This window comes from Spodoptera frugiperda, chromosome 25, assembly GCF_023101765.2.
Source record: "Spodoptera frugiperda isolate SF20-4 chromosome 25, AGI-APGP_CSIRO_Sfru_2.0, whole genome shotgun sequence".
NCBI lineage: Eukaryota > Metazoa > Arthropoda > Insecta > Lepidoptera > Noctuidae > Spodoptera > Spodoptera frugiperda.
Window position 1 is genome coordinate 11,799,533 of NC_064236.1, and position 22,833 is coordinate 11,822,365.

The following is a 22,833-nucleotide window of genomic DNA, read 5'->3' on the forward strand; positions in this document are numbered from 1 at the left end:
GCTCGAGCAGTCCGTGTATGCCTCGCAACTGCTCGCGAGCGGTCGAAGGCACGATGGAATTTCATCGTGCAGTTGACGGCTTCAAGCAGTCGACGCCGACCGCTCGAGCAGTCCGTGTACGGCCGCTCTTAAGTTCATCATTATTAAGCTCGTAAAACAGCTGATTAAATAAATTACCATTGCATTTAGAATTTCTATATTTAGGTCACAAAGCGCATTATTATTTTCGGATTTCCAAAATTTTCTAGAGTTTACATGGGTATTGGAATGTTACCCGGTATATGGCAATTAATAAGCTTGGGGCGCTTATGTAATGTAAGAATCTCATAACATAACTAGTGAAAATTAGGTAATACTTTTCATTATCAGCACCTCTGCCAACCGTTTGACAAATAATAAAGTAACGTGAAAACAATGCAGAAATACACGAAGCAACGTTAACTAGTATATACCAACACATCGACACAACTATCCCTGTGTGGGTATTCCGTAGTAATGTGCATAAAAAAAACGTTTGTCCGTTACGCACACATTGGTATCTATACTAATATTATAAAGCTGAAGAGTTTGATTGTTTGTTTGTTTGAACGCGCTAATCTCCGGAACTATTAGTCCGAATTGATTTTTTTTTTGTGTTGGATAGTGCATTTATCGAGGAAGGCTATAAAACATCACTCTATGTCCAATAGGAGCCGAGCAGAGCGGGTGAAACCGCCCGGAAGTAGCTAGTATACTATAAATTTTGTGTCTGTATACGTATTTTTATAATTTAATAGATGGGTAAGGTTAAAAATATTTACAATTGATGATGTGATCAACATTTTCGCTTAACTAAACGTAGTGCTCGTGGACGAGTGGTTTAACGAGTCTACTCTAATCGTTTCCCTCTACGCCGATGTGGGTTCGAAACCAGCAAAACATATTTTTTTTTATGTATTTTATTTTGTTGTTTGTCTTTATTAAGTTTATTTTTGCTTTCCGTATAATAAAATCAGACTATAAAAGAAGCATTTAAGTCGGTAAATAAAACGATATCTATTTTTATTACATATAATTTTTTTTTTATAGAAATAAAGCATAAATATTAGATATAAATCAAATAAAAAATGTTATTAATTGTTTTCATAAACATTTTTTTGTTAATTAAGGATTATTACAAAAAGAAAACTTAAATAATAATGTTTATTATTAATTAAATAATAATAAATTAAATTTTAATATGATTTATTACTTATTATTAAGTAATAAGAAACATTATATATTTTTTTTAAATACTAAAATATAATAAAAGTTTAAAAAATAAAATTATTATAAAAATTTAATTAAAACATTTTTTTTACATTATAACATTTCGAATCATACTGTAAGTTGGTTAAGGATGAGCGTAAATATAATACTTCAAACAAGTTGAACAGCAGTTACATAAGTTATAAAAAAATAAGAAGTGAAGTGAATCAACACGTTGAATAGAAAGAAATTATGACAATTTCTAGCCGCATAACAATAACATCACTTCACCGTATTTTTTGACTGCATTTTAATATTATTTTTAAAATATAAACATTGTAGTTAATTTGGACTATATATAATTTGGCTGATGGCTCAGTAATTGATTCAGAAATCGATATAAGTCAGCGCTGACCCAATAAAAAATCAATACAAATAAATTTGAAATTTATGCTGCTAGCATGAAATGAAGTCTTTACATCGGTAAATATAACCACATTATTAGCCCAATCAAAATTTATAAAATTTCTAGCAAAATTTTATCGCTGTTCCTGGTGCATTGTGGACAGTAATATCTTTTTGGCTGGCTTCCTGCACCTTAAACCAGAATGCAGGTGCCTCCTTATTGTTTGCGTGAAGACATCGAGTGCCGTTGCTGTAGTGCGCGTTGAAAAAGAGATCACGAATTTCGGCTTCGGCCCAGCTTGGCAATTTTCAATATCAGGTATGCGGAGACTCCGCATATCTGCGCACCCATAACTGCACGGACTTACACTATTAAAAAAAAATATTTAAAATTCCACGAAACACTAGAAAGTTACTTATCAATACGAATAAAATATAACTACAAGTAGCTTTAGTTGTAAACACATTATCACTTAAGGGGCTACTTCTTCATATGTAACCTGAACTAATTTAATTGGTTCATCGTTTTTAGCGACCCACACTTCTGATGTATTCGCAAGCTTGAAAATCTCCACAGCAGCCTCGCCAACTGTCTCAGGCTTTTGGATCACAACTTCTTCCTTCATCACTCTTTGGAAACCTTCATTGTGCCAATCCCATACTTTACCAGTAAGTATAGTAGTGTCAGTAAAACCCGGACAGAGTGCAATCACTCTTACACCGCTTTTCTCACAGTTAACAGGATGGCCCAACGACCTCGTGAAACTCAACACTGCAGCTTTCGATGTTTTGTAGTATACGGTATATGGATTGTAGTCGTACCCATAGAAAGACGATACATTATATATAGTACCTCCACGACCGCCTTTGTCAGTTCTCCAGTGCTCCCAAAACTTCATGCTCCAGTCTATCAGCGCCATAAGATTGGTTTCAAGTGTCCGTCTCACATTAGCCTCGTCTAGCACTCCTGCATTGTTTACTAGAACGTCGGTTTCATAATTCTGGAATATTTCGCTGGATACTTTGTCCAAATCTTCAGTGACGTCACATTTTATGAAGACTGCTTTACCTTCACCGTGCTTGGCGTTGAGTTTTTGTGCAGCTTCCGCGCCAAGAGTTTCATTACGGTCCAATATAATCACAGTTTTAGCTCCGTATTTCAGAAACTTGTCAGCGATCTCGTATCCTATACCTCCCGCTCCACCCGTCACTACAACTACTTTGTTCTTTGGATCCCACTCCATGTCGTGTGAGAGACTACTGTCCAGCTTTGTTAACAATATAAGAAAGCTAGTGCTTGTTGACTAAAATCCGTTTATAAACCAAATACGGCCACTCACCACTTATCGCAGTCAATATACAGGATGATTTGTTATTACAGCACAATCTTTATGGGTATGAGGTTGTAGAACAAATCATTTTCAACATTTCAGCAAATGCACGAGCTTTACAGAACTGAGAGGATGGCGGAGCTCAGTTCCTTGCACATAGCCCTAGAAAATGTAAGCCGAAAAACATCCCCCTCTGATTTAGGAAATACTAAAAATTTATTCAGGTTAGGGTCGGCTAGAAACAGTCTCAGTAGCATTACTTATTAGGACAATAAAATATAATAATTTGCCAAGCAAACGCTATGGTCTTTACATTAACACACCGATTTGTGATTTAATGAAATCGACTCAAATTGTTTGTTAAAAATTACTGAGACGTGTAAATTGGGGAAGTTAGGACAAACTATGGTTTACGAATGTAGTTCGAATGTGGTACGATGATCGTTTACGAAAAAATAAATATTGTAAAATGAAGTATAACTTGTGATAACTCGGTTTTTTTAGTTCTGTCTGTTGTTATTTTTAGCTTAACGATTGATTCTCTTGCTTCACGAAGTGTTGTGGGTTTGGTTCTCGGCGCATAAAATGTTATTTATGGTCAACAGAAATTGTGGTAAACCTAATAAAGAAATGACTCTTGTAATAAAACAAAATCTTCCAACTAAATATAATTATACAGAAAGTGGCCCACATAAGTGTATCTATTACTAAAATAAAAATGTATCTTACTGTTATAAAATTATGATAAGCTATCTGCAAAAACTCCGATTAATTGCAAACATATAATATAAAATGTGTCTTAGTGTGTAGTGTCAAAGTTTACTATACAAAAAAAATCTAACTTTTTCATAAACTAATTTCATATTATGTATTCTTCAATTACGTTACACAATACCTATATACTCGAAGGTTCGTCAGAAGTATCTATATTACAAAATTTTTAGTCGCTGATTTTTAATATTATATTTAGATGTAAAAAACTAAATAAAAGCTTATAATAGATCGCAATTAGTGACTGGCCAGAAATATTTAAAACAACTGTAACATAGAATGTATGGTGTAGGTTAACACACAGGTTTGAATGCACATAATTTGGGAAAATGGAGGAAACATTTTAATATATGAAAGTTTAAATAAAACAATTTTTAACAAAATAACAACATTTAATTATAATTACCAGAATGTATTCGTGCGCAACAACCTCCCAATGTTGAATTCTTTAGCAACTTCAACAATAGGTTTTGCTCCCTCAATCAACCAGGCAGTGCCGCTGTCACCATTTTCGAAGATATCCACAGCGGCCTGGCCCACCGACTCCACCTTCTGCCAAGCCTGTGCTTTGACGAATTGTTCGAATTCTTAGTCTTGTCCCATGTCCCAGCCTTGTGGTGCTGCAGTCAGTTTAGTCTCAGTGAATCCAGGGCACATCGCTAATACTCGTACACAGCTCCTGTCGTAGTTGGCCTTGTGTCCCAAAGACTTTGTGAATCCCATAACTGCGAACTTCGAAGCTTGATAAACAGGTAAATATTGGTCAACTCTGTAGCCGTAGATAGAGGCAAGGTTAAGGATGGTACCTCCGTTTCCACCCTTGTCCTTCCTCATATGGTCCCAGATGGTTAAGCCCCATTCACATACTGCAGTCACGTAGATGTCGATGGTCTTCTTCAGCAAGCGGTCATTGAGGATTCCAGCGTTGTTGAGAAGGACGTCGACCTTGTAGTTTTCGTAAATCTTTTTCGTTACAGGTACTAAGTCTGTGGTGACGTCGCATTTCATGAATGCAACCTTGTTGGCTCCATGTTTGGCGGTTAATTTTTTAGCAGCTTCGTTACCAAGTTTCTCGTTGATGTCAAGAAGGAAAACGAACTTGGCGCCTTTAGACAGGTACCTGTCGGCGACCTCGTAGCCGGTATCTTCGGCTCCGCCGGTGATGACCGCAACTTTGTTTGCTAAGCTCTTCTCCATACTGATAAGCCTTACTTTGTTACCTTATGAAAAAAAGTTTCCTATTATCCACACTACATGTACAAAGCACAAATGTACAATGCACAAAACTACCATGTGTAAAGTGGGTTCAAAATTTGCACCCTCCTTTGTCATCATAGAAATTAGATGCTGATTTCATAATAACTTCTAAGTTTATAGGTAATATGTAGGCTAATTTATATTTAAAATCCAAAAGCGGTGCGTAAGGTGAATGATATTATTCAAAACATATATTTTTTTTAAGGTAACACCAATCTTTTTTTCTTCTTTGTTATCCACCCACGTTAAGTTACTGAACAGTTGTTTGTAAAGACGCAGCGGGCTCTAGAGGTGGTTATAAGATATTTTTAGAAATCAAACCTCGGGAGCGGAAAATACCCTATATATTTTCCGCCTATGGGTTTTATTTTGATTGACACCATCAATATTGTAGTCTTAAATGTGAATGAAACAGTAAACACTCTTAAAATATACGAGTATTATTCTGGTCTTGATAAGCATTCAAAATAGATATAATCTGTAATATGATCTTATTGTTATAGTTCGATTGACTAGGTACCTATCAAGATTAACGAAAAGCTATTCAATACCTTCTATCTGAAGCGTAAATGTTTAGCAGTTAGCTAAGTAGGTACTTGTATATACATTATTATTACTTTTATATTCGTGTCACCGCCAGACCGACATCAATAAAATAATATCAACTAAAAATTCCAGACGGATTCCTAGTTTGCTAGGTAACACTTCTGCTCATAAAACAAGCTGGCCTTCGTTGGCAGCGCTCCAAATTACTCACAAACGGCTTTAGGACATCCCGAATTACGTCCACAAGTGGGATCTCGTAGCAGTATATTGACCCTGTGTCAATATATTTTTTATAACAAATTTTGTTTTGTCTCAACCGGAATATTAGAAAGTGCAACACAAAAGGGTACATTGTTACTTCTATTATATTGATATTACTGTGCTGTAACACGAACTCACATCTAACTTTATTCTCAAAGGAATAGACTGACCTTTATACCATTGTATTAGATACAGCGCTTCATGCCCTAGTTCGTACGCAATGTTGTTCGCATAAGTTTTCAAACCGTTCCACAGTGATTCATCCTGAACATGCTAGCTAGACAAAAGTCACTTCCAAATTTCCAAGAACTAACTATTGAAATGCGTAGCCAATATCCCCACTATCCCAGATCTAAGAATTGTTTTGCACACATTTTAATCACTAATGAGCTAATAAGGGCTGTTATACAAATAAGGTGTAAGTAAAGTGTTAACTAGTTGCAATTTCGCTTGTAACGAGAAACATCATATCCTAGTGAATTTTATACTTGTGAAACAAAACTCTGATGGATTTTGTAGATGAAGGTGTGTACTTTTTATTTTGTTACTTAAAGTACCTATAGTTTTTCTCCGCTATTTACAAAACGTGCAATGTTGCAAAATTTTGATATTTTTTAAAGTTTAATGGACCAGAAACTATCTCTCCCCTCTTTCCCCCACGTCCATTTTTTATATATCATAGCTACATATATCTATTAACTTTTGATTTTTAGTAGTAGACACAAAAAATATAACTTGGTTTTTTATTGGATTTTCTAGACATCAAAGTAACAATTTCAAACATTGGGTTTTTGGAAGAATGGTGTAAACACCCAAAATAATATCGTACCAGTGCATTATATCAATATATAAGAAACAAACAAGGCCCATAGAGTATCAGCGATGATTCTATGAAAGAGTTAAGGAACCATATCAGCAGAAATTCTTCAAAATTTGCTGAAAAATGGAAAAGTTCTGGAGGCAATCATGAGCGCTTTTTGTTCAACCATTCTACTTATTTGGCAGAAGATTTCAAGTATAAAGTGACTGCCCACCACTCCAGCCCCTCAACATCCACTCCGGGTCGTCCTACTAAAACCTTTGATGACCTGATTGATTACTTCATAAGCTTGAAGTTAAAAAATGAAACCTTTGAGATGAAAATAACAAAGCAAATGTGAAACAGCGATCAGCTCTAATCCAAGATAGGTTTAAGTCGGAAATGGGTTTAATAGTCGATAAACCAAAACCTGGATTCGGGAATATTAATGATGGAAATACTTCTAGTCGTTTTCTTGGGAATCCTGAACTAGCTTCAGATATTTTTTAGGTTTAAATGTTTTTCTAATGTTTAAGTTTTAGAATTAATAATAATTATGACGGGATATAATTAAATAGTACTTTAAGGCAATTTGAGACAACTTAGGTACCTAATGAGGCCCCATTGTGCAATTAGTAGGTAGCTATGATATTAGTAATTGAACCATAATATATGCTGTTACCCTTTTTATACTATTTAATTTATATTTACGTGTCTTAATTACACAATTTATTTGGTAATCTTTGTATTCCTAAAAATCGTACTCCTAGTTACCTACTTATCCCCTTTTATTTGGGTGTTTTGCACGTATTACGCAATAAAACGTCAAATGGAAGCCATATAAGACAAAAAACTTCAATAAATAATTTTGTCCAGCTAGCATGTTCAGGGTGAATCACTGTGCGTTCCCGTGGGTGGACTGCTTACTGCTGGACTCAACACCATCAAAGCAGACGAATGACAAGTCTAGTCATTACTGACTGACTCGGGATGGCATACAACCCCTCGTTCTTCTGTGGGACGTAAGTAGGTACTTTCGAGGAAAGATTACTTTAGAAAGTTTATAGAGTCACATGCTCGCTGCCAGCTGCGCCCATTGCCGACAGGAGTTACAGCATATATTACGCAGGTCAAGTGAATGGCGTGAGACGGGGCGCGGTGTGCTGGCATAGTCGACTCTTATTAAGAAGAAGTACAAAGATATGGGATACAGTGCAGTCTTTTTATGATCGGTTTTTTTTATGGAATAAGCCAGTAAACGAGCAGACCGATCATCTGATGGTAATCAATCGTCGCCGCCCATGGACACTTGACACAGCAGAGGCATTACAAGTGCATTGCCGGCCTTTTGGGGGTTAGGAATTTATGGGTTGTTTGGGAAACGGGGATTGGGTAGATTAGGAGGGAGGTAATTGGGCCTCCCGCTACCGCAGTCACACGACAAAACACAACGCAAGCGTTGCCTCACGTCGGTTTTATGTGAGGCCGTGGTATCACTCCGGTCGAGCCGGCCCATTCGTGCCGAAGCATGGCTCTCCTACACTGAATCGTCAATCAATAACGAAAGGGATTTTTTGACGTAAATGGGTATCTAACAATCAAATTAAGAAATTTTATTTTGTTTGTTTTAATTACTCTATTTAGAGCAAGGTGTAAAGACCAGAAAGTAAGATAAACATGAGCAACATTACCTGCGACAGCCTGGAAAAATAAGAGTCTTAACCTAGATATACATTATGCTATGTAGAGCAACCTGTAAATAGGTTGCGTCTAAAGTAAGTTATGGTAACTAATAGAGTTCTAACCTTATTGCTCATACATTGTGGCGTTATGTTTACCACGTTTTATATAGAAGATATTTTATGATAAGCAAACGATTATTAACATCGGTATTATGAATGTCGTAACATCTATATCTATATCTATACATATAATAAAATCGTAGAAAAGTGCTGTCTGTACATTGAAAATAAAAATAAAAAAAATAGCAGGGGTTATTGTTATGTCGATCTCGAACCCAAAAATGTAATTAACTTTTTTAAAGTCTGTTTGTCAGTTTATTTGTGCACGCTAATCTCAGAAACGGCTGATCCGAGTTGGATGCGGTTTTCACGAATATATTGTGGTAAGCTTCAATTAACATTTAGTGTTTGTTTCATGTCAATAGGTTCATAAATAAAAAAGTTATGTCAAATTAAAGAATCACGTCGAACACTATTCTATGCTTATACCATTAATCTCCGCAACTATTTGACGGATTTGGTTGAAATTTGGTACAGATATAGTTTAGAATTGTATATGTGTATATGTGGTTAAAACCAAAAATTTGCCCGAAGTCACTATTCCACGCGAACGAAGTCGCGGGCAAAAGCTAGTTTAAAATATATGTAATAGCTTCAGCCGTGTTTACCTCGATTCTATATCCACCAAGGGAACGCACATGTTTTCCTTGATAAGAACGAGATTTCGATTGTCTTATTTGGTATGTTCCCAAGAATTAAATCACAATAAAATATTATATTATTCTCATTAGCACGCAGGTATTGAAAGTGGGATACGTAACGTACATAAAGTGGTGACGGTGGGAAAATGTTGCCAGTTGGTTTTCCAAACTTAGTCGTACTTGATTTATACCAGTATGTAGTGTTTTAGAACTGTATATGTTTTGGACGTTCTTAAGACTCGCGTCCGCGTGTTTTAATGTACATTATCCTCAAATCAGTTCAAAATAGCAGCATTCTGCTTTAAAAAGACTACATCAGCTGTAGACCGATGAAAATATTCCTATATTGGAGGCTTAAAACCTCTTTTAAAATATAAATAAACTGCCTCTGTCACCCACCTGCAAAACTCAGCTTTTTGGATTAGCCTAGGCAGTTGTTACTTGGCGTTCGCATGCTAATAATTATTCTGGCATAGGTATATGTGTTTATACACTAGGGGACAAAATAATGTCCCACGACATGTATCTGCGACATGTCAAACGAAGCCGGCTGATTTTGCCTGACATATTTGGCGACAACGCGCGACTTATTGTTCACAGCGACGTCAAATGAAATCGTGCGACTTTGCGAAACTTCGCTGACGTCCTGTAACTTCAGTTATGGTTTGATGTAACTTATAGAAACTCTTTCAACTGGAAAAGTTCTATCAGATTCAGCACTACGGAGACTGTCTACATAACTTAGCTTAACAAAGAAGTTGCGCATGTATCTGCGCTTAGTGACGTATATCCCGCAGGCAGGGTAGCCGATGTCGATGTCGCGCGATGTTGGCAGTCATGGTGACCAAAGTCCGGCAACGTCGCGCTACTTCCCCCTACGTCGCCAACGACACAAGGATGTGTTTCCAATTCATACTTTATCTGATGTATCCTTGACTTTACACTTTATTTCTATCCCTAAAATCAATAATGTTTTAACAGATTGTTGTACTTATGTACGGTCAGAGTCAAAAATGCAATACTAGTGCAAGAACGCAAATAGCTTGACGTTTTTAAAGAAATAGAATCGTCGTCATGTTTTAGTACACATGATGACGAACATGACAAACTAGTATTCATTTCATTCACACATTTTCTTTTTGTGAATCAGCAGACGTAACACAGCACATTATGTGCATTTACAAAAAGAAAATGTGTTACGTCTACGTGAAATGTTTACAGTAAACATTTCATAACTGTGCAAAGAATCATCAAATGTCTAACAATCTCTGGATTTGTGTGCTGAGCTTCCAGAGGCAGATTTAAGGATCACACTTTGAATGATATGAACTAGATTCGAACCCGCAACAGTCGCACAATGGACGTTAACGTATTAACAATGAGTTAACACGATCAGTATCTGTGTAACTTCAAAATAATTAAAAATATATTTAGATAGCCTTAAATTTTTATTCATTTTTATACCAGCTACTCCCATGCACTGCTCTGCTTCTATTAGGTTGTAGCGTAAAGGTTTAGGTTTAAGCCTTAACCAATAATACTACAACAGATGGGTCCGGTAGGGCTGATGCCCTATACGGAGCTACGTACTACCTAGCGGTTATACCGGGGCTCTAGCTCGAAAAGCAGGAGTAGTTTTTAGTTGGTAAGAGTCTGATACTCCCTCTCGCCTAACCCAAAGCGGAGAAGCCATTGGATGATTTTCCCCACTTAAAAAAGAAAAGCCTTTCTATTTTTTTCTATACTAGGTGTCTACTTCATTCACTGATAAATTTATTAATAAGAATAGAAAGAATTTTATATTTTCTAATACAAACCCAAGTTTCGGAGATTTGTGCGTTCAATCAAACAAATTACTCTTAATTACTATATTACCTATCACCATTTCGTAACTCAAAACTATACTAATTAGTTAGCTTTCGTCAACAGCAGTAAAATTAGCTTTATTATTCCATACTATGAGCTATCTCTGTGACAAAATTATATATGATATTTTGTGTGATAGATTAACAAACACATATATGGAACACAAAACGTGATCATTTATTAAAACACAACAAAAACAAGCTGCAATCTTTATTAAGCAATATAGCTGTATTTACTATACAATACTTGTGATAAAGGAGATGAATACTGGCGTAATAAGTAACAAACATCAAATCGTTGCAAATCAGAAAGGCGCTTGAGAGACGTCTCCAAGGAAATTGAATTAAAAGCACCCTCGTCTGCGACTGAAGTTAAATCTATACATTTACTTTCAAAGACTTATTTGTTTGTTGTTAACAAAATACCACTTCTACATTATTTAAATAGAAAATACTTTAATATAATTAAAACATATTTAACTTAAACAAATTAAGGAAATGAAAGAAAGCAGAAAAGTGGATTTGCGTCATGAACATTTTTATTTGTTGAATCAAGTTGTTGAACAAAGTAACCAGGTTTTTATACGGCAATTAAATAACACTTTAAAGATCTTAATAGCAATACTACCCAATGAAACTTTAAAGGCTGTATAACTTAAATTATGATGAGGGGTTGGTCATACACACCTATTTAAGTTATCTTTTCTATAGCGGCCATTACGGATGTTACCTTATTTTAATGATTTATCTTTTACTTGTAAAAGGCTCATTATCATCGTCATCAGGTTGTAAAGATCCTCCCACTCACTGCTGAGAAAACACCTCTTCTCACACAGAGAGGAAAACGTAAGCATTAAATAATCTTGCTCAAGACAGGTTGGCGATTTAAACTTATACAAAATTTGTATTTAGAAATTGAATCGCTTAAAATCAGGCGATCCGTCTGCTCTTTCACCCCCTATCCCATAAAAAAACACTATTTGTTTCCCGAGGGATTTGGTAGAGATGCATATTCAATGTAAATGTAACAAAAAACATTCCCCAGGTTACGTTGCGTAATTAGGAACCGGTGTTCCTCCCAAAACCCAATCTCCGAGAAGGTACTACGATTTTTTTTATAAACCGAATATGGGTATATTCGGTATATTTGTTATAATACTCCGCCTTATCCGGAAATGAACTCAAAATCTTATTCGGCAGTTAAGAATCATAGCATAGCGCAACAGCTTAATAACATAGCAACAGGTCAGAGTAAAATGTAGAACGAGATAACATTAGATTATAAAATAATTCCGTATTATTATACGTTTAACTACGAATAGTTCATGAACAAGTACATGATACATATCTACATACGTTACATTGATTTTACTGTGTAGTGGGTAACGAGGCATGAATAAGTCAAGATAAAGAGAAACGTCACATCAGAATGAGCTTTTGTGACAGTCATGCTGAAACCACATGAGGGTCGTATCTAATTTCTCTATGTCCAACGACGTTAGTTAGGTATAGATATAATATTATACCTCATGTGTATCTTACAATTATTATAATTGGGATGTTGTGTCCGTTCAAATTTATTTCGACTAAGTAACTGAGTAAAATATTTGACTACTAATTTCTTGGGTCTAGATATATGTTTGCTTTTTTTTTTCAAACGATTAATGTATCTTCACAGTTTTCCAAATGTTGAAAAATGTAATCGCTAATCATACTTACGTACTCCACTAAACAATGATCAGATGTAGTGATAAAGGATAAATTATTAGAAGGTGTGTGAGTTGTAAGTAGGCAACGTATTTCTTCAACTAAGGATAGCTATCCATACTAAGGAAATAGAGTGAATAAATGGCGAAGCTCCTTTCTTCGTAATGAATGATAGGGGATGCTCTTTTCGCTAAACAATGGTAATAAATACAGTGACTGAATCGCTTAGCGCCCGTCAGCCAACAGTTACGAGGTTGCAGACTAGCTACACCTATAGATAAAACTATGCTAGTGTGGGTAGCGACCATATAAACTCATGTACACGTTAGCGGTTACAAAAGAAAAGAATTAAGTTTAACATTTGTATCGAATTTAGGAATGGCGATTGATAAATAATCTATGGTTCAAAACTAATGGGAATACCTGGAGATCATTCTGTTTTTGCACCTGTTTATATAATTTTTAAATTCACACGCTTTGTTCACGTTTTGTATACAATACTGGTATTTGGAGCAAGGAAGGAAACCACTATCTTGTATTGAAGTAGCACAATATGTACTAAGATTATATAGATAAACTTATATGCCACATAAAATCATTCATAAGAATTAGAAATTACGTCCTAAATTCAACTTATAAATAGTTACTCATCAACAATGTGAAACAAGACATAAGTTTTAAAGTAGTATCTACAAAACTTAATTAATAGTATGAATTTTTTTCACATACCTAAAAAATACAAATAAAGATAACAATCTATTATTAATTCCGTATGCCAATGACAAGAAATGTAAAAAGAAAATAAATAGTAATAAAATATTATCCGGTTGTATATAACAAAATTGTATTTGACATTTACAATACAAATAATACTTTAAAAAGCTTATTGAACCTAAAATGTAAATTTATTGAACCTAAAAGTAAAATATTTACTCAGTATTAGGTAGAAAATTGAGTAAAGTGTTTACATAAGATAAAAATAATATTCAGAAAATAATTTTTGCCCTGTCCCATTTCACGAAACAACATTTATAAGCTCCAGGATTAAAAACAAATAAAACGTCGCCGAAGTGTGTCCGTGACTTTACGGTGTGAACAGAGAACGTTTTCCAAGTTACTCCGAACACTTGATTCAGCCAATCAAATATACCCACCCTCCGGCGAGTCTCCCGCGCCTCTTCTCTTTATAAGCGAACAGATCCCGAGGAAAGGCGCAGTATGTCCCAGTCCTTGCAGCGATACATCTTCAATTAGTCTGAACTGTACTATAAAACCAGTGGTCTAAACATATTGATTCACGACACCCACTCTTGTAAATAAGTTATTTTAAATCAGTGCTTTTAGTAATTAATTACGTTAACTTATAATAAGTTTCAATTTCAGAAATCAATATGAGTGGTTCAGGAAAGGGTCTCTTGGGACTTTGGCTCTATAGGAATGGGTCGGAATGGGAAGTAAAGAATGAAGCCCATCATCACCCCAAACTTGGTGAACTTAACATGGCGGCTCGACAGCAGACCCAGCAATTAGAGAGCGAGAGGATTTCAGTGATATTTACTTTGAGGAATCAAGTTGGTGGACTGGTCAAAGCTCTTACTGTGTTCCAAGACCTTGGCATCAATGTCCTCCATATAGAGTCCCGTAAATCTGTAACTGAAGTTTCATCTGTAAGTTCTCCTTCATGGTTTTGTAAAGTCTGCTATTTTTAATTATCTTTCTTTTATCTTTTGTACAATTTATTAATGTAAGTAAAATATTAATTCTCAACCTAATTCATGTTTATCGTGGAGTTTCCCAAGTTGCCAGTGTCTGTTAAGGTACCGTACTTAATTAATTAGAAACAAAACTTATAGTTTTGAGTAATTTTGTTTAGTCTGACATTTTGGTGGATGTCGAGTGTGATCCTCATCGTATGGAGCAACTGAAGAGGATGCTGAAACGTGAAGTTCAGGACTTCGAAGTGGTATCGTCTCAAACTGGCGAAGAGTTTCCACCCCCGACTCCGTTATCTGCTGCTGCTAGTTTCGGTAATTATAACATTTTCTTTATATTTGTGAATAAGCTTAATATGTTCAAAATATTTAACGGTGTGTTCAAACGTTGCTTAACGAAGTAAAGAATATTTGTTTCGTATTTTTTGTTTTTAATACTGACGAGTCATTAGATATTTTTGTTGACTTGTAATTAAAGAACTAAATTAAGTTCTGAGGTTCTTTGACCCCGAATTTACTTTATAAAATAATATTTTTATAAATACACAATTATTTTTTCGTTAAAATAGAATTTAAAGAAATATAATGAAGGTAGTATATTTACATTACTCCAGTTTTTTGATTAAATAAATTCAATGAATATCAATTCGTGTAATGGACACTTTATTTAAATTTTAAATCAAAGAACTTTCTTTGATTTAAATCTAGGGGATCTTTAACAGGGGTACTGTGATTGAATGGCTCTTTATGAATATTCACAGAATACGTTAAAGTTTTTACAATAATAATGTATTTACAGATTTTGGTGAGATGCATTGGTTTCCTCGTAAAATATCTGACCTGGACCGAGCCCAAAACGTGTTGATGTATGGCTCCGAGCTTGATGCTGACCACCCCGGCTTCAAAGATCCAGTTTACCGCAAGCGACGAGAACAATTCGCAGCCATTGCCAACAACTACAAGTAGTAAGTAGTCAAAGTTGTAAGCACAGTTTCAAAAGTGCTTTATCAATGAACTTCGTATACTTTCCTTAAGTTAAATTTATCGTTCACACTGTAAACTTTTATCGTCGACAGCTACTAACACTTTATTGGCAGTAGAATTCTTCGTTCCCGAGTTAGGTGTTGACATCTAATAAAATCAATTCAATGAATTAAGGCAGTAGGTTGTGTGTACTTACCTTAAGTAATTGGATGACCCAAATGGATAAAGAGTGTCGTGGACACAGTCATTGTATATAGGTCACCGATTCGGTTTCCTAAATAGGCTGTTGTTCTTAAAAGTTGTAACATCGACGCAATAGCTTTTCTTTTTCTTAAAATAGGAAAGGTAAACTACCACATTCTAGCTGGCAGCTATTATAATATACTTTAATTAGAATACAAGGGACTTGTAACACAAATGGTGAAAAGTTGGTGTACATTGTTCAGTGGCGTTATGTGCCGTAATGTGCAGATGCACTTCTGCCTACCCCTTCGGGGATAAAAGGCGTGACGTGACAAGGGAATATAGCTAAATTACATGAACAACTCAACAAACTATTTATTTAAAAAACGACTTTGTTTCACATATTTCCAATTTAAAACCACATAAAACTTGAAAATAATTTGAAAAAAAAATCTGTGAATTAGGAATACAGTAAGTCTGTAATATTATTTTGTTTCACAGTGGCCAACCTATTCCCAAAGTACAATATACGGATGTGGAAATAAAGACGTGGTAAGTATTTACTAATATATTAATTGTTCCGACGGTTTGTTTAAAAGCACGTTTTGTTTAATATTGTATGTTCGTATGTGTTTTACTATCAATAACTAGTACTTGCTATATCTAGCTCAGCAGTGGTTTGCTCTTGCGACGAAAATGTATCCAAAAACTCAAGAAAAAATTGCGATGTGACTTACTTACTAATAAAAATACTTACTAAATATGCTTGCGTGGTTATAATTAATTTACAGACTACTGAATATCGTAATTCACTGAATATTTTATTCGTTTAGACACACCGTTGGTTGACTACTGGGACCGGTAGCTTTTTATACAGACAGTTGTTCTGGAAAAATATTAATGTGGTTTAATAAGTTTGCCAATGATATTTCATAAACAGGACAGCTAAAACATTTTCCATCATAACAAAATTAATCTAAGAACATTTTCGATAGATCAATAACAGTCAATACTTAATTACCAACACTGAGATTATATTGGTCCAACTTGCGGTCGTTCTTGTTACTTGTTGCTTGTATTTGCCTAGGAGAGCTATCTATCAAACTTAATTATGCGTGCTGTCGCCTTCGAAGTTTCTAGAGCGCATCTCGTCTAGTTAGAGTGGCCATTATGTTTCCCATGTAGTTGGTGAACTTTGTATCTTCGTTACAGGGGCATCGTGTTCCGTGAACTTCACAAACTTTACCAGAAGCACGCGTGCGAGGAGTACCTCGAGAACTGGCCTCAACTCGTCAAGTACTGTGGCTATCGGGAAGACAATTTGCCTCAGGTAACTCAAGTTTGAACGAACATTGAATATCTTCCATAGAACATTGTATATCTTCTATAGATATTCAACGTAAACTGTCACAAAATATCATGAGTTATTAAAAATACTACAAATAACTTTATATATGTAAAATAAATCACGTAAGATTTGCGTTTCTTAACTTTGTCAATTGATTATTACATCATCTCAATTCCAACGTTCTTATTGCATCGATACTACATAAAACATACATAAACATCAGTTTAGTATAGGTCATAACGTTGAACCTTTTGGCGTAGAGCCAATTGTCAAATATGATGAAGGCTTTTATACTGAAGTCGTGATTTATTTTCAGTTGGAGGACGTGAGCGCTTTCCTCAAACGTAAAACTGGATTCCAACTGCGGCCCGTTGCAGGTTACCTTTCACCTAGGGACTTTTTATCTGGTTTGGCGTTCAGAGTGTTTCACTGCACTCAGTATATTCGTCACTCCTCGGATCCGTTTTATACCCCTGAACCGTAAGTATGGCTCTTCATAAAGCTACATTCAGGCTGTCTGTTATCACAAATGAGTCATACGCACCAAAGGGGTAAAATTTTCGCAGAAATAAATTCACCCATTCGTTTATCTGTTTATGTTGTTACAGTGACTGCTGCCACGAGCTTCTGGGACATATGCCTTTGCTTGCCAACCCTAGTTTTGCGCAATTTTCACAAGAACTGGGGCTTGCATCCCTCGGTGCTACCGACGAAGACATCGACAAATTGGCAACGGTAACCGTACCTATGTTGTGTAACCAACCGAACTTTATTTATACATATTGTTTCTGTTCTGAACTATTTTGTATTTTATTCTATTTATCTTTTGATTTTCATCTACTGTATGGACATTTATAAGATTTTTATCTGAAAGTCTATTCCGATCTACAAATATAAATCGTAGGTACTGCGAATATAAATAAACTGAATATCTCACCAGACATTTTTCAGTTGTGACTGAATTAGCGAAGTAAATTTTGCGTTGAATTGTTTAGTTACTTGAAATCAGGAAGTATAAATCTTTAGATTCATTCCACTAGGTATATTTATGTAAACAATAGTACTACTGACGTTGAATCTAATGGATAACATAATGTAGAAAAATAGGTTCTGAATCCGTATTTTGGTATAATTAATTACAATACAGATACTTTTTTTCAAAATTTTGGGTTTTAGAACAAAGTTTAGAATAGCTTTTTATTAAAAAATCTAGGTTCGTTCTTCAGGGATATTCTTAACTCTATATTCGTGACTATGTTTTTCAGCTGTATTTCTTTACGGTTGAGTTTGGTTTGTGTCGGCAAACTGATGGAACCTTCAGAGTGTATGGAGCTGGCCTGCTGTCTTCTGTGGCCGAACTCCAGCATGCTCTGGTTACTCCTGACAAAATCAAGCGCTTTGATCCTGAAGTAACGGTTAACGAAGAGTGCATTATAACATCTTACCAAAATGCTTATTACTACACTGACTCATTTGAAGAGGCAAAAGAAAAAATGAGGTAAGTATACAAAGCTCATCTTGCATTAGATATATCGATTTACTTTTCTTTCAGTTGTGTTGTAAAATAAAACAACATTCTTTATGTACCTAATGATAGTATATAAATAAATACATGTTACAGTAACAGAAGTTATCGAGGAAAACAATGTTTGATAGAATAATATACAAAATAAAGCAGTAAAGTTCATTTAGAACTTTAACATGTTTTACATTGTTTTGAAAATAATATAACTACTGTCTTGTTAAAATTACATGTTAATATTTAGAATGTACCTAGCTAAAATCTCTCGAAACGTAGGTAAATTGAGACTAACAGTGTTACTTGTAAACTAATATTGTACCTATGCCAAAATGCTTGGGGCCGTCCGGTAACAACTTTTGAAACAAAGTCTTCTCTCCGTCTTTCAGCATCACATTGTTGGGCAAACATTATAAACTCCTGCTATAACTTTTGTAATTAAAATGAAAACATGTACTTTAGACTCTGATACTTATATTTATTTCACAGAGCTTTTGCCGATAGCATCCAACGGCCTTTCGGCGTGAGGTACAATCCATACACACAAAGTGTGGAAGTGCTCAGTAACGCCCAGAAGATCACCGCTTTGGTTAGAGAGTTGCGAGGCGACATTTGCATCGTGTCTTCAGCGATCAAGAAAATTTCTGCTCAGGACTCCACGCTAGATGTTGAAACAATCGCTAATATGCTCCACACGGGACTCCAGGTATAGTAGAATTTATTAAAGAATCTTCCATCTGTAAGCCTTTGCACTAGCAAAATATGGTAATTAACCAATAATCTGTGGAACCATGGTTTATACAAACTTTTTAGACCCACAGACAGTTATGATCAAAATACTCCTAATTATATAGAAATAGGAAAGAAAGAAAACCTACTAAGCCTTTAATAGCCCAAAAAGCTACTTAATAAATTAAATATATAGAAATAGGAAAGAAAGAAAACCTACTAAGCCTTTAATAGCCCAAAAAGCTACTTAATAAATTAAATATTTAATAGAAGAAGTCAACATTTTGAGTAAACTACCACTGTTGTCTAAATTGATACATCGTTGAAGTAATCTACGAACTATGAAGCTAACAGTTGTACAAAGTAATAATAAAATCATAAACATTAAACAGCGAGTGTTTAGAACGCTTCAAGTGGGTTATGCCTTATAAAATCGATAGCATCATAAAACTTATATTTGTGCGTGACTACGTATCGTTGCTCCGTGCTTACTTTTTACACAACCTTCATTTGTGTTATAATGGAATTTTCTTATAACTAGCTTTAGGGCTAAAAGAAATAAACAATAAATACATTCCTTGATCACACGTTCTACTAGATTGTGTTCCTATACGAGAAAAGAAACATTTTACGTTTTTAATTAAAGAGATGAAACCATCTTTGCGGATAGAGAATTCCTCAGGTTTTTATTCTTTTAGCTACATATTTGTATTGCTTTGTGGTTTTCTTTATAATCTAATAAAATATGCAAACATATGTGAACGTAGTTCTTTTATAAGATCCGTTCATTTAATTTACGATCATATTTCGTTATATAGGTATATTGTAACCGAGTCGTAATTATGAGCCATTAAACTACTGTTGAAAGTACTAAATTTTATTGACTGTGTAGTTTTAAAATATTCAGCTCATGCGTAATTGAAGTTTAATTACTTGCTTCGTGCCACGCAAAACGAAGACGTCTTTCACGTAAATAATATAAATTATTGTAGGTGTAGGTTGTGTGCAATACTTTTTTTTAATAATATTTAGAAATTCTTTATTAACCATTAGTCCTGATGTAGAAAAATATTATTTGCTGCAAATCTCAAAATATAGGCATAATACCTACTTAAAATACTTACTTTGATAAAATATCGAGCATTTGGGTGCCGTAAATCAAATTTTTTCTCTGTAAAAGTAAGTTAATCGTATTCGCTTCAAGTAGTTTCCCATTTGGTGTTTGTCCAAAACGAAAAAACTTTGGAAATTACGTTTGATCTAGATCAAAGGTGGCGAGGATGATGTATTTTTTAGATATTTAACAAAACATTACGTTCCTCTCGTGTGTTACTAAACAACAGATGTGAGATTCACGTAATTAAAACGTTGGATACATTTTTACGGCTTATGCTGGTTATTTATACATTATATATTACCAGACGATAAAAATTTTGGAATAATGCCCGGTGTTTGGGTATGGGCTTTTTTCTAACACATACTACAATTCCACGGCACCCTGTAGTAGGAAAATACACATAAGGTTCTAGATTCTTATATAAAAAAAAAACTTAGACTCCATCATAAACCTAATCTTATTCAATATCTCCCACTTTTTGATAAAGATACAAACATCACTACCCGTTTAAACGACCGTAGAGCAACCACCGCTCGTCGTGAAAATATTAAATAATTTATGCAGTACGTTCCATTTATCTCTGTTGAATGAACAATAAAGAAATGTAACTGAAACGTTTAATCGCATATAACTCAATCAGTCAGCGATGAATGGTTGGCACTCGATGTATCCATCTCGTGCTCATAAACTTTAATGGCAATTTAAGTGGTATTTTCTATTTATGCCGTCGAAAAGTAATCGTTTATTATATGGCGCCGGGCCACAACAGCAAGTCACAAGAATTTGAATGAATCACTAACCCCCAGACATTAAGCAAGGTAGAATGAGTCGCAACATTTTGCATCGGATTTCCGTTTCATGTGACCCGTTTTCTGGCGCCGACCTTTTTTGTTCTTATTAAAACCATTTTGTTACAACAATATAGGCACTATTATTACAGTTTTCCTCTGTTAAGTGTTAGCCGTTAATTCTGGTTACGGTAGATTCACTTCTTTATGAAATAAGTCGGTAAACGAGCATACGGATGGTAAGCAATAGCCGCCGCCCATGGACACTTGAAACACCAAAGGCGTTACAAGTGCGTTGCCGGCCTTTAGGGGGTTAGGAATTTAAAGGTTGTTGGGAAATCGGGGATTGGGAAGATTGGCAAGGGGGTAATTGGGCCTCCGGTAACCTCACTCACACAGCGCAAGCGTTGTTTCACGTAATTTTTCTGTGAGGCCGTGGTATCACTCCGGTCTAGCCGGCCATTCGTGCCGAAGCATGGCTCTCCCACGCTTTTCTTTTTTCGTAACTTAATAACTTACTTAATACATCAAAATGATAAACGATCAGTGACATTACAAATGTTCACCCACTGTATACCTTTCCCGAAGTGAATATATCATGACGTGATCAAAATAAAACTATCAATACTTGTCTTTGTTTCACCTTTACCTATTCATAAAATATTCAGTGGCACAAATTCTATGAAAGAGATGTCAATATAGGTGACATGAACACTGTCCACTAAAGTGAAATCAATTACTAGTAAGAAATAAAACTGCCTTTGAAGAAGTTTGTATATTGCCTCGCCTTGATTAATAATAACTAGAAGAAAAACGTAAGATTATTAAAATGAACAGTAGCAAATACAATAATATTATATAATAGAAACTTTATATACCTGAATTTCAGTTTATTTACAGCATACATTTGTAAATGACCAAGGAGAATTTAATACCAATAAAACAGTTAATGCGTTGGTTAGATCAGTAGCAAATATAGTGACTCAATGATTTTATGTAATTTACATTGAATGATTTTATAATCAATTTATTTACCTAATAGACAAGTCAAATTGGTATGTTTATTATACATCTGCTAGAAAAGTTTACCGGGTTTACGTCGTACATTCTTTTAACAACGTGAAAGCTAAAATTGGGCGTGTCTGTAGTTAAATATGACGTCAGCTTTGTGATACGTCATCAGGAGTTATTTTAATGTGAGTGAGTGATGATTATGTTTGTTTAGGTCCAGGAGCGAAGTCCTCAGAGCACGTCTGGTGGAAGCACGCCCAACTCCGAACGCGGCGCGTCCCCGCGACATGAACCAAAGAAACCCGAACAATCTGACGTTTGAAGAAATGATTCATCTCTTTCCATAACTTCGATCGCTAATGCTAGGTCACGCTTCTAAATCAGGTCGCTCCGACCAGCTTACTTCATGATATTAATATAATAATAATATCTTCTTCCACTGTGTACTTGTAGGATGTTGTATCGTATAATTAACTCGTAGGCGGACGTATCTATACTTAGCTCTACGTATCTAAAGGTATTTCATAGTTTACTGTTACTAACATTCATAGTTTACGTCAGAGTTGTCTGTAATACTATGCTTGTGTTTATCTAAGTACGTTAGTAAATAGTTTATTATTTGCTTTGTGCATTTATCGGAAATAAAGTTATAGTAGCAAATGTACACTAATTGTTTTATTTGTCTTTTAGCTGAATATTCCTGTGTTTTATGAAAAATATCTTTAAATAATATACCAATTGTAGCTATCAAGCAATTTGTTGTACCTGTTTTCTTATAGAGGCGTGATCGTTATTCATAGTTTAATTTTTTTTATATGAAAACACAATCA

The 22,833-nt window shown here is 34.9% G+C and overlaps 2 protein-coding genes and 1 pseudogene across 2 annotated transcripts; 1 reads left to right on the forward strand and 2 right to left on the reverse strand.

The window, feature by feature from the left end:
• Positions 1–1,338: 1,338 nt before the first annotated feature.
• LOC118265320 (alcohol dehydrogenase 1-like) lies at positions 1,339–2,923 on the reverse strand. The gene has a single exon (XM_050704159.1). The coding sequence runs from the start codon at positions 2,874–2,876 to the stop codon at positions 2,106–2,108; it is 771 nt and encodes a 256-aa protein (XP_050560116.1). The 5' UTR covers positions 2,877–2,923; the 3' UTR covers positions 1,339–2,105.
• A 1,182-nt stretch (positions 2,924–4,105) lies between these two features.
• Positions 4,106–4,931, reverse strand: LOC118264647 (15-hydroxyprostaglandin dehydrogenase [NAD(+)]-like; annotated as a pseudogene).
• An 8,884-nt stretch (positions 4,932–13,815) lies between these two features.
• On the forward strand, positions 13,816–22,667 carry LOC118262869 (tryptophan 5-hydroxylase 1). The gene is made up of 11 exons (XM_035574513.2): positions 13,816–13,924; positions 13,996–14,279; positions 14,486–14,639; positions 15,124–15,289; positions 15,993–16,043; positions 16,704–16,821; positions 17,156–17,319; positions 17,448–17,574; positions 18,105–18,337; positions 18,848–19,064; positions 22,218–22,667. The coding sequence occupies exons 2-11, from the start codon at positions 14,004–14,006 to the stop codon at positions 22,323–22,325; spliced, it is 1,614 nt and encodes a 537-aa protein (XP_035430406.1). The 5' UTR covers positions 13,816–13,924; positions 13,996–14,003; the 3' UTR covers positions 22,326–22,667.
• Positions 22,668–22,833: the final 166 nt, after the last annotated feature.